General features: G+C 39.6%; 1 protein-coding gene across 1 annotated transcript in view; it reads right to left on the bottom strand.

The window, feature by feature from the left end:
* The window catches only part of fbxo41 (F-box protein 41), an 83,549-nt gene that overhangs the window by 10,971 nt on the left and 60,498 nt on the right, over positions 1-12,080 (bottom strand). The window contains exons 6-13 of the mRNA XM_054778303.1: positions 11,552-11,625; positions 7,482-7,870; positions 3,476-3,714; positions 3,286-3,401; positions 2,533-2,685; positions 690-785; positions 498-616; positions 205-363 (exon numbers count right to left, since the gene is read on the bottom strand). Coding sequence (XP_054634278.1) covers positions 205-363; positions 498-616; positions 690-785; positions 2,533-2,685; positions 3,286-3,401; positions 3,476-3,714; positions 7,482-7,870; positions 11,552-11,625 — 1,345 coding nt within the window. The remainder of the gene's footprint in view (positions 1-204; positions 364-497; positions 617-689; positions 786-2,532; positions 2,686-3,285; positions 3,402-3,475; positions 3,715-7,481; positions 7,871-11,551; positions 11,626-12,080) is intronic.

Raw genomic sequence — 12,080 nt, 5'->3', positions numbered from 1 at the left:
TTATTTTGTTATTCCCCTGAGTATTCTGAATGGAACTATTAAGGCATTCTTCTGCTGTTTCTTCAGCTACTGTACCATAAACCAAGGGTGTCTACAGAAGAAGCTCTGTAAATATTCTCTTACTGTTAACTGTATTTACACCTTTATATTTAAGCCTACTCGTTTGTATTGTGCCATTAACAGTGTTGTTTTTTTCCAACTCACTGTTAAAGTGGAGCAGAGCTTTGGGGGTGACTGGTGTGGAGGTGAGCACCAGCATCTCCAGGCCTTTCAAGCCCTCCCTGCAAACCTCCGCTGCCACCTCCTGGTTGATTTCGCTCACATGGTCCAACTCGAGCACTTGAAGGCGCATGCAGTTCCTTGCTGATGAAATAAGGAACATAAAGCGGTGGCGTCAAGGAGACGAATAATTGGAGTGCTTAAACTCATGTGCTCCCATACTGAAATGTCTGCAGTAGATGTGCGTGCAAGTTTATTGTAACACAAGGAACATTCACCTAGCGAGGCAAGTCCCTGAATGCCACATCCTGCTCCACCCACGCCGAGCGCGCGGAGGTGTGGCCAACATCTCCCAATGGTCTGCAGGCATCTGTTACTAAAACGAGCCGGCTGCTGGCTGAAAGCGACAAAATGACACAATGTCACCTCAGGCCATGTTCGGCCATAATGTATTTCTCAGTGCAGAATACCATGGGTGTAGTGGCGCCACCTGTAGGGAAATAATGTCTCTACAACCTGCACCGAGGGCCCAGATGACCTCCTGGCCAACTGGGTCTGTGGCACTCCTGAAAAACAAAGCAATACAATAAGTTTTGGAAGGAAAGAATGACTATTTAAATCAGCTTTTGTTCTGTATCACAAAATGCTCAAAAAACGCAAAAAGCTCAGCAACACTTTCATTACCAGAGCTGTATCAAAAAATCTGCCTTTATAAAGACTCTATAAGACCTTTATAATACAGTATTCCCTCCTTCTATCGCAGTTCACCTTTCGCAGATTCGCAGAATTTTTTTTGTGCTTCTTTTTTTGTATTACAGTGTATGAATGCTGTTACAGGCTGAGCCTGGCCCTTTAAGAAGAACTGCATTGTGGGAAGTTGAGTGTCCCTCTCTTCCCTCTCTTGTTTGTCTGCACCGCCCATTGTAGCTTGCTTGCTCGCTGGCTGGTAAATGAATCTTTGGTTCGAAGGAGGAGGACTGCAACAGGAGGAGTACAGTACTGCAGCAATATGTTTTAACAATGATAGAAACATGCTACTGTCACGCTTTGCTTGTCGCTCTGCTGCCGCCTGTCTGCCATTTGTCCGCAGTGCACCTCAGCCGGCGTGGGCGGAGACGCCGGAGCGCACCTGCAGGCAATCAGCAATCTGGACTCCGCTTTCTGGCCTGTTACCTGTGCTTAGACTTACCTGCTCTGTACTACCTTAGTGTTTCCTGTTGGTTTGCCTTCAGTGTTTTTTGTTACTACTTCTAGTTTTTTCCTGACAGCCTTCTGCTGTCAGTGTTTTATGTTTCTTACCCGTAGGGGATTTTCCTTTGTTTGTACTTTGCCTGTTTGGACACTTTTTGTTATTAAACTTTATTTTTTGTGTTTCGAAGTTGCCCTAGTCTTGCGTTGGGATCCTAGTTTCCTGCTGTGGCATCTGCCACTCCTGACAGCTACAGTACAGCGCAAGGCGTCAGGAGGGTATGGCACAGTCACGGGAGTGAAATACACGTGAGTGACTTAATAATTTCCTGTGTCCGACCTGTAGGTTGATCATTAAAATTCAAACGAAGTTTTGAAGTTTTTGTATAAACAAGAGAGAATGTGAGAAAATGTTCTTGCCTGTCTGAGAAAAGTGTATAAAGTGTATGGTGAGGGATATTACAGCCTTAACACATACAGTATATAATAATTTTATAAAAATGAAGTTGGCTACTTTGCCGATTTCACTTATTGCGGGCTATTTTGGGAAACTCTCCCCCGTGATAAACAAGGGAACACTGTATATCATTTAACTAAGTTGATAGGAAAGTCAACAATAGCAAACACAAACATATTACTGAAAAAAGTGTAAAAAGTCAACATTGAGAATGGATACAAAAAAATGAAAGCATACAAGGATAATAAACATGTATACATATAAATTATATATATATATATGTTTTTTCCCCCGTTTTCTATCTGAAAAACAACAAAATAATTTAAGTTTTGTTTTAAATAAAAAGAAGAAGTCACAAAATTTGGAGATACATGCTTTTCACTGGCCAGCGAAGATGTGAGAAACACCTTTCAGTCTGAGCAATTTTATATGATCAAAAATGAATATTTAACACGGTGGTAGTGTTAGAGTATTATATTCATAGGCGGCACTATCACTTCATTTCCTTTGAATGCCTTTCAGTATGAGTGTTTTTGTAAAGGCTGGCTTTTTCATACAGTGCTTGCACTGCATCTCATTAGACTGTGCAGGTGTACTTCCTCTGGATGGTAACGAGTACCGTCTTAATAAAAAAAAAATAATAATAATAATGTGATGTGAGTGTCTACCTGTAAGTGACAGCCTGCAGAGCTCGGCAGTAGCAACTGGCCAGCCAGAGGGAGCGGTCTGTCAGCAGGTTGGGACAATGTGAAATCTTTAGTATGAGCAGGTTACTTCCTGTGGCTTTGAGCAGCGCCTCCAGCCCTTCCTCCAAACAGCCACTGAGACAGAGACATGAGCTTAACACAGAAACATTGCAAGCAAGGACATGATTCAGCATCTCTAAATGTTCCTGCAGAGTGCTGCAGTAAATGTGAAAATAAACACGAAAGGCCTAAAAAAATCTCAAAGTGGGGACTTGAAATTCTAATTACAGCAAAACCTGCTTATTTTTATTTAAATTTTTTTTGTCTTCATATGATAAGTTATACTGTTATCTAACAGGGCTGCGACAGTAATTTTGTCAATAAAGTTTTTGTACATGCACAAATCTTTCTTTTGGTGGCAAATTTAATGTTGACCGTGCATGTCGACATCAACTTAAGTGGCACTTTTTAGTAATAATAAGAACATGGCGAGTCTCTCCGTACTGTCCCCCATCTTGTTCCCCTGTCTGTCTTCTTTTCTCTTGTTCTCTATGCCCTCCTGCTCCGGTCTGGCCTCTCCAAATTTGCATAACAATAAACATCAAAAAAGAAAAAAAAGAAGAGCACGCTGAACTGTGACGCAATGAGTTAGTTGACATAGACAGGTTGTTGACCGAAGCTGGATTGACTTAAGCGGGTTCCAGTGTATTTCTACCTGTGTTTTCCACTGCTCACCGTGTGCTTTTTAAGTATTCCTCCTTGGTTTCCTTCTTTCCACGCTGTCGAGGTTTTAGGTTTTGCAGGATGAGCGAGTGCGTCTGAGTGCACCACTGAGACAACGTTCCCAGCAACTATTAGAGAAACACTAGAATGAGTAAGGATGTGCTCGACTTGCAGACTGGAGGGCGTGTGTAGTGCTTTTCACCTTGGAAGAAATGCGAGCGTTCTCCAGCAGAACTCTGGTCCACACGGCCGGGTGGCGAGCCACAAACTTCCAGTCTCTGCAGACTTCCGCTGCTCTCAGCAGGGTTTTAGTATCCAAGTAGGTGAAGATACAAAATAAACCAGCGCGCATCTTCAGGATCTCTGGGCTGATCACCTCGTTGGATTTGGACGGGCTCTTCTCATGGCGGCAGGGTTTGCTGTAGATGCCTTCATATCGACCTACGGACAGAAAACAATAAGGCTTTGGTGCTTTGACAGCAGCTTTGTAGGACAGATGTACAGGTGTACCCTACCTCTTGCCTAGAGTCACACCTGGGCTAGGCTCCAGCTCACTCGAGACCACTACCAGGGGCGGACTTACCATTAGGCAAACAGTTTTTAGCAAACTACCGAAGGTGTCAACCTTTGTCATAGTCCCAAGTACAAATATAGACACACGACAACAAGAGCCAGACGCTCTTGGCAGCAACACTGCTGTCATTGTCACCCACGGAAGTAGTTCCTGGGATAAAGCTGAACCTGTGAGTGATGCTTTTCATCACAAAGATGTGAGTAGTAAAGCACTAAACAATATTAAATGTTGCTTAATGTTCTTATCAATTACAGTAAAAGCGTTGAGATGATTTGCTTGTTAGGTAATAATAAACCCCCAGGAGGATTGTAAGGACTTTATCTAGCTCAGGAAATAGGATAATTTTTTCAGTGAAAGGACGGACGGACGGATAAATGAAAGAATGGAAAAATTGATGGACTGATAACTGATACAAACATTTGGCTACATCAGCGATTCCCAACCACTGTGCCGTGGCACAAGTGTGCTTTGAGAGATCATCAGGTATGCTGCAGGAAATGATCCAATTTCATATAATTGTTCTGAAACTAATTATTTATTTACTACAAATAATGTATGTTTTTGTTCATCTATCTATGCCAGCGGTGTACTCGTATATGACAGAAAGAACAATTAAATACTCTTCCACTTGATGGCAGGAATTACAGTCAAATTTCGGTTTTCATACACCCCAGTTTTCATATGATTCACCTTTTCGTCAAAATTTTTCGCCCAAATTTTGCATATACTTCATTCACTGTTTTGGTCTTTATAACTATTGCACGTAACAAACTAGCTTCTTTGCCCTGTACCCTGTATCGTTCCGCAAAATTTAGCCCCAAAGTGTTGCTGATTCACTGTCCATGTATTTTTGGGTTGACTGTGACTGCTTAAAAGCCCGCCATGGGGTCAAAGAAAGTTACGAGTCCCGACCCTTTGATAGGAGACGAGTACGACTGAGTTGAGTACGGGAAGTCCGCATCAACAATAAGTTCCATCCATTCATCATTTATAATTATATCATATTGTTGTCTGCATGTAAAACTATAATTATTCTCTAGAAAATGTATTTTTTGTTAATATTTTTGGGTATCTGGAACGGATTAATTGGGATTTACATAATTTCCTGTGGGAAAAGTTGCCTCAGTTGGGAAATGCTGGGATAGATGGATGGATGGATGGACAAACACATGGGCTTGGGCATAAAGGTACAACAAAAGGAGGAACTGAGACAGATGGATGAATGAACAAATGAATGGATAGACAAAAAGATGGACTGAGAGATGGGCCAATGGACAAAAGGATTGTTGGATAAAAACGAATGGTTGAACTGATGAATGGTTTTCGGACGAATAGTTCTATAGTACATGTTTACAGTAAATGGATGGATGTACACTCCAGTTTACTCCCACAGTCCAAATACATGCATGTTAGGTTGTAACATGCATGTACTGTATCTAGACTGTAAATTGTGAAAGGTGTGAATGTGAGTGTGAATGGTTGTGTATATGTGCCCTGTGAAGGACAAATGGATAAATGGATATAGGAATGAACGGATGTTTCTGCTGGGTGATTCTAACAGCTTTGTGTGTGCAGCTTTCCAAGAAGAGCCAAAATAAGCCTCAATGTTGATGCAGGATCGCTTGGAGATGACTCATCTTCATCTTTGGCCTCCAAGGCCGTCTGCTCAAAACCATCAGAAACTCAGTCTTCCTCACACACCGCCTACACTCACGACTCCAAATGAACTAAAAACGCCCAACAAGCTACATATTGCATGCAGAAAGGGGAAAAAAAAACTGCGTATGTGAGGATACTTACCATCTGATAACACCTGATTGAGCCTCTCCTAATAAGGACAACTTCATCACAGGAACGCCAGTAACATGTTGAGTGTAACATGGAAGAACATGAGTATGAGATGGCGTCATACAAACCTGTCGTGTACAGGGATCCTTCCAGACTGCTTCTATTTTTTTTCAAAAGAGGTGGCAATGAGACAAGAATGTGCTGAAGGGTTCTTGGCTGAGTGCGGGCTGGACAGAAAGATGCACAATCTGTGGTGCTTGTGAAAATGTGTTGATCTGAGACTTGATACACAAAGCTGAGAGAAAGAACGTGCATACTAGAGGAGCAAAATATTTCATTTCTGACCTTAATGGTTTATTGATGGATGTAATTTAACTCAAAATGTCAAAACAAAGGCAAAGCATCATGTGTCTTTACCAAATAATTGCAGTTACAGTTGTCCCTCGCCACTTTGCGCTTCAAATTTCACAGCTTCCCTTTATCATGCTTTTCAAAATATATAAAGATATAAATCAGCGCTGTTTGGCTAGAGCCTATGTATATTTCTGGCCTAAATTACGCATTTTCAAGCACAAACATGGCTAAATGAAGTAAAATACAAATATGAGGCATTCAGAAGGCACATTCAAATACATGTCATTAATATGTAGTATTTTGCACTGGTCACTAGATGTCAGTAATGTTACACTATAAGACAATAGCCACCAGAGGGAGTAACAGCAGCAAGGACCTCTCCCAATGCTAACATGTGAATCAATATTAAGTCTTATTTATGCCTTAAATGGCTTATTTTCTGTATTTATGTCTGTTATATTGGTTAATACAAGTGTAGCGGTGACTATAGGGGGTTACAGTATGTCATGTCTAGAGGGCTCTAATAATGTGAAAGGTGTATTTAGAAAGTCATAAACAGGTTTCCTATGCTCTGTGCTTTATAAATGATGAATCCTACTTCACAAAAATTCACTTATTACATGTCAGGTCTGGAACCAATTGACTGTGATAAAGGAGGTATTACTGTAGCCTCCTCTGGGAGGTGCAGCAGCTTCAGAAAAAATAAGATAAGCATCTTTTTCAAACCTGCTAAGCTAACTCCAATTATATTTAAAGGCAAAATGAACTGATTTTTAGTTCCTACATAGAGTGCATAAACAAAGTCTTGGGTGACCACAAACTTCAACTATGACAAGGAAAAGCCCCTATCATATTAACCATATTCTGTTATCTGAGGTGAGGCTCACTGTCTCAAAACAGATGATCTAAACACACGCTGTACTTTGTACGCTATATCATTATGATGCTAAGTCCTCTTTCTCCTACATGATATTAGTGCTACGTGCAGTCCTGGATCTAGTGTTTTAATCATTTGCAAGAATTTGATGCATCTGCTTTTTAAACCTACAAGGGCATGTATGTGACACACGGAATGGACAAAAGTATTGGGACACCTGGCCGCTTCAGCAAATGACTTGACTGAAAATGGAAGAAAATACTTTCTACAAAATTGGAGTCTCCATCCATCCATTTTCTATGCCGCTTATCCTCACTAGGGTTGCGGGGGTACACTGGAGCCCATCCCAGCTGACTTTGGGCGAGAGGCGGGGTACACCCTGGACTGGTAATATTGAAGTTTGTCTGTGGGAATTTCTATCCATTGGTGAGGCCAGAGGTTGCTGGTGTTGGACCTACAAGAGGGTGAGGTCGGATTTTTTTTTTGCCCACCGCAAACGCATCCAAGCATGTCTTTAAAGAGCTTGATTTGTGCACGGGGGGCCAGTCATTCAGTTATTTTTAGTTACATGTCCCAATACTTTTGTGACATGAAACATTTCCAGATATTCTTTACCTGCGTTTGATCGATACCCAGTCCTGCTGTGGTATGGATAGGGGGCGCCAGATTGTTGAACTTCCGCTACAGCTCTCCTCTCCTGCTCCCACATGTCTACTTCCGACTCAGTTGTCCGAGAGCCCACGTCGGATACATCGCCCTCCTCGCCTTCGGTGCTGTTCCTGTAAGGCCGACGCTGCCAGTTCTGGATGGCCTGTTTACGGAGACCCCAGTTTCTTGACCCACCGCCTCCGCATCCAGGGGAACGGTCGTAACCCCCCTCGGTCAGGCGGCACTGCATGTGGTAGTACTGAGCCTCGGGACACTCCTCCATCGGGTGCATCTCCACACTGTCGCTGTCATATCCACCAGAACCCTGTGAGACTGACTTGACCCGACCTGATGCTCTATGAGAAGATGTGATATTAAAAAAAGTGCAACACATTAGAAATGATAACATTCCCATTGTTTTTATTCCCATTGTCATAAACTTTAGCAACATTCCATAAAATTACAATTAATTATTATTAAAATTACAATACACAAACTATACACAAATACACAAACTATACAAATGAACTTATCGCTTGTTGTGTTGAATTGACGCAGACTGGCTTATGTTAGCTGTATAAATATCTCCTGAGGTCATCAGTAATACATCACAGAACAGTTGTACAGTTAGAAGAGAAGCTGAGACAGAAGGCTGTCGGGCCTCTATGTGTGGCACCATGACTGACTCATGGCCAGGAAGTGTGTGACGTCCCAAAAGGAAACACATTTGCACCCCAAATGGCGGCTCAGTCAGACTTCATGTCGAAACTGGATGTCAATGTGTGAAACAAGTCATTATATTTTCAGTGTTTATCTTATATGATAATAGACACCATCAGATATATACATGTGATATTAAAATACATTTTTGTCATTATTTTGTTATATACAAAGAAATATTAGAACCCTGGGGGTCGTTCTGCTGCTTTTTAATGGCGTCACTGAAAGAATACGCTGCATTGCGGCATTTTTAATCAATGAAGCCCTAATATTTGTCATATTCTTAATAACATCACAATTTTAGGAGAATTAAATCACAATTTTACAAAAAAAAAAGCTCATCATAAAGCTGTATTATGAAAATAATAAAGTTTAATAATAATTTCCAAGAATTAAGTCAAAATTTGGTGGCAATTACTGGTAATTTGAATCAAATTTGTAAAAAGGTTTCGTGAGAATTCAGATGTAATTTTACAAGAAAAGTAATTTTTAATAAATGAACATAAGTGAAAAAATATTACAAGAATAAAGTTGCATATTATGAGAATAAATGATCATTTTATGAGAATGAGTCTCAGAAACGTAATACGACCTTAGGAAAGAATTAGACTTCTAGACTTAGACTAAACCTTCAGCGTAACAGTATGTGGAATCAAATTATGGAACGGATTGAGAACTCAAACAATGCACTAAAACGACCCATTTCAAAAATCATTACAAGCAGTTGATGTTTACAAAATATACGGAAAAGAGTCCTGAACCACAGAGAACTACTATGCTACACCACATGACAACTGCACTTTATGCAATTTACAGCAGTTTGTCCATACAGATTTACAAACCTCGACTTCCGTGCTACGCATGTTATATTGCTTTATCATTTTCTCGTGTTATTCCCAACTGGCAAAGGGAACACGTTGAATGAGACATGAACAAACTCATCAGCAAAGGATGTGAAATGTTTTAGCAATTTGAGGTGAAACAAAGAGGGGTAGGATTGAATGAGCTCTGATTCTTCCTACTCCTTTTCAACATGTGGAATTGTGATATGTGATGTATACTGATGTGAAAGAATGTTCAAATAAATAATCATCATCAAAATGTTTGAAGAAAAATGATGTAATTTTAAAGGATAAAATAACCATTTATGAGAATAAATTAGTTGTCGTTTTAAAAGATGAAAGTCATCATTAATGCGAATAAAATACTAATTTTTATAAAAATTGAATCAGAAAATGATGAGAAAACAGTTGTCATTTTTAAAGATGCCAAAATCTGGAACAATCTTCCAGAAGATGTGCGACAATGTTCAAATCCAAGCTGAAAACACTTCTATTCAACTGTGTGTATGTAAGTATTTTATCTGCACTCTTTATTCTTAATTTTGTTGTTTTACGGAATCATTTATGAATCATTTTTAAATGATTTTATGTTTTTATGGAATGAGTTTATGAGGTGATTTTACCCCTCTTTTCGTTAAAGCACATTGAATTACCTTGTGTATGAATTGAGCTATATGTCTTGCCTTAAAGATGAACGTAACACACCCGACTGCCCACTGCCACCATTGCCCTCGCAGATTGCTGTGGCTCAAGCGTCTACTACATGTATGCTTCAGCACAGTCTCTATGTTGTCCCCTCTAAAGCCATCGTAATTCTTTGTTTCTTGTCCTACTGTTTTCTACTGAGGGCTCTCCATACTGCCAAGTCAAGGGATACAGGCTACATGTCACGCTATGCAAGACGGTTTCCAGGGGGAGGAGCGAGCTGTTGTAGCGTACAGTGGTGCCTCGACACAGGAGCATTATCTAGGTTTCAGAGACTGAACTCGAAACGGAAACCAGAAAGATAGAACAAAATGCGTACCCTGAGAGCAGCGAAGCGGTTTTAACCTCCCTTATTATTGTATTCAAGGGTCAAAATGCATGCAGACTACGAAAAATGTGTATATGTCGGCAGGTTTGATTTTTTGGGAATGAATCTCAATATTTGGAAAAAAAAGACGCCATGGTATTGTTTATTTGTTTCAGACATGCTGAACAGGATGCATTAAGGAACATCATGTGATTACATTTGCACAATTCATGTCTGAAAAGAAGTACGAAGAAGCGGAACTTATTTAATCCTACACCTTCTCCATGCCGATCACTGATAATTCTTTCACACCATAACTTTTACATGTTGACACTTCGAATATTTTATTTGCTAACATTTTAGCATTTACATTTTGTTCACTTCCTGTGTGAAAAGAAAGGAAGGTGTCGAAAAAAAAAATACCAAGAAGCAAATAGGTGTTAAAATAATTATATTATTTTAAGTTTGTAGTGTTAGAAAAAAATAAATAAATAAAAATGGAAAAATAAGCATAAAAGGAGATTAAAATGGAATAAAAGTGATACAACATGAGTAAATTGTTAATAATAAGTATAAATAATTTAAAATAAGTGGAGATGTTAAAGAAAGTAAAGAAGTAAATCAAAATATAAATAAAAATCTATGTTATTGTGGAGCTGTTATTGTCGATTGTTGTTGACTTCCAGCTTCATCAAGTCTTTGTGAGTTGCGTCTTTAAATATCCTTGTAGTCAAGATAATGTCGTTGTCAATATTTGTCCAGTGACGAAAAAGGATAACGGTCAACATTTATGAGAAAAAACATGCCATTTTATGAGAACTCTATCACAAAAATTATCACCAAAATGTTGTCATTTTAAGTAAATAAAATTGTCATTTACAAGAATAAAGTGGGAAGAATAAATAATTATGAGAAGTAATCATTTTATGACAATGAATTCATAATATTTTGAGACTAATGTTATTCAATAACACTGAGATTCACTCATTCAAACTATGACTTTACTCTCCGAATATTATGACTTCAACAAAAATTCCTCCTTGTAACATTATAACTTTAGTCCAAAAATGTGACAGCTTTTATTCTTGTAAAATTGTGTATTTTCTTAAAATTTTAATTCATTCTGGTTATTTCTAACTTTATTCTTGTAAAGAATATGGCACGTGTAAATGGTCTCTCACTTGTATAGGGCTTTGACACTGCTAGCACATTGACCTACGGATGACGCAGCATCAGGAGCAGCTGGGGGTTCAGTATCTTACCCAAGGATACTTCGACATGATCACGGGAGGACGGAGTATTAAACGCACAACTCAAGTAGAGACGACCACTCTACCACCTGAGACATGCCGCCCCAATGTAACATGAATAATGATCTTTTTATATGAACATGTGAGTCTGGACTCAGCACTTTACCAGAAGGCTTCTGAAAGTTTCAACAATGTACCGAACCGAAACCTTACCCTGTACTGGGTGACGAACGTCGCTCGGATGCTTGGTAGATGCCTCTTGTGCTTCCCGAGATGCTGGAGTTCCTCTGCAGAGAGAGGTGAAGATGTAGAAGAGAAAGAAAACCAGAAGAGTTCAAAAGAATGTTGTCTTATTGAAGTGTCCTTAGCCATGGCCCCTGCTGCTCATACATGGTTGTGTGTGGGTGAGAGACACCTTTTATGCTCCAGCTGTGTCTTTAATTGCTTCCCCAGTGGTTGCTACAGTATAAATAAATACAACATAAACATCGGAGTGCATTTTATCAACAAACTGCAGCCGCCTTTGCAGTTATAATGTCTTCTTGCAAAATATGCGGTAATTCAACTCTGGTTGATCATATTCCACAAATAGAAGAAGACAGCAAAATAACCAGAGACCATTTCATGATATTTTGTTGATTTTCTTATTGAGAAGCAGCAATTTACTGCAAATAAAACACCAAGACATGAAGGACAGAATTACATAACAAGCATACAATGTACGCTCACAGCTACGCCTTCG

The sequence above is a fragment of the Dunckerocampus dactyliophorus genome, chromosome 6 (genome assembly GCF_027744805.1).
Source record: "Dunckerocampus dactyliophorus isolate RoL2022-P2 chromosome 6, RoL_Ddac_1.1, whole genome shotgun sequence".
NCBI lineage: Eukaryota > Metazoa > Chordata > Actinopteri > Syngnathiformes > Syngnathidae > Dunckerocampus > Dunckerocampus dactyliophorus.
This window is presented reverse-complemented; position numbering and strand designations above follow the sequence as displayed.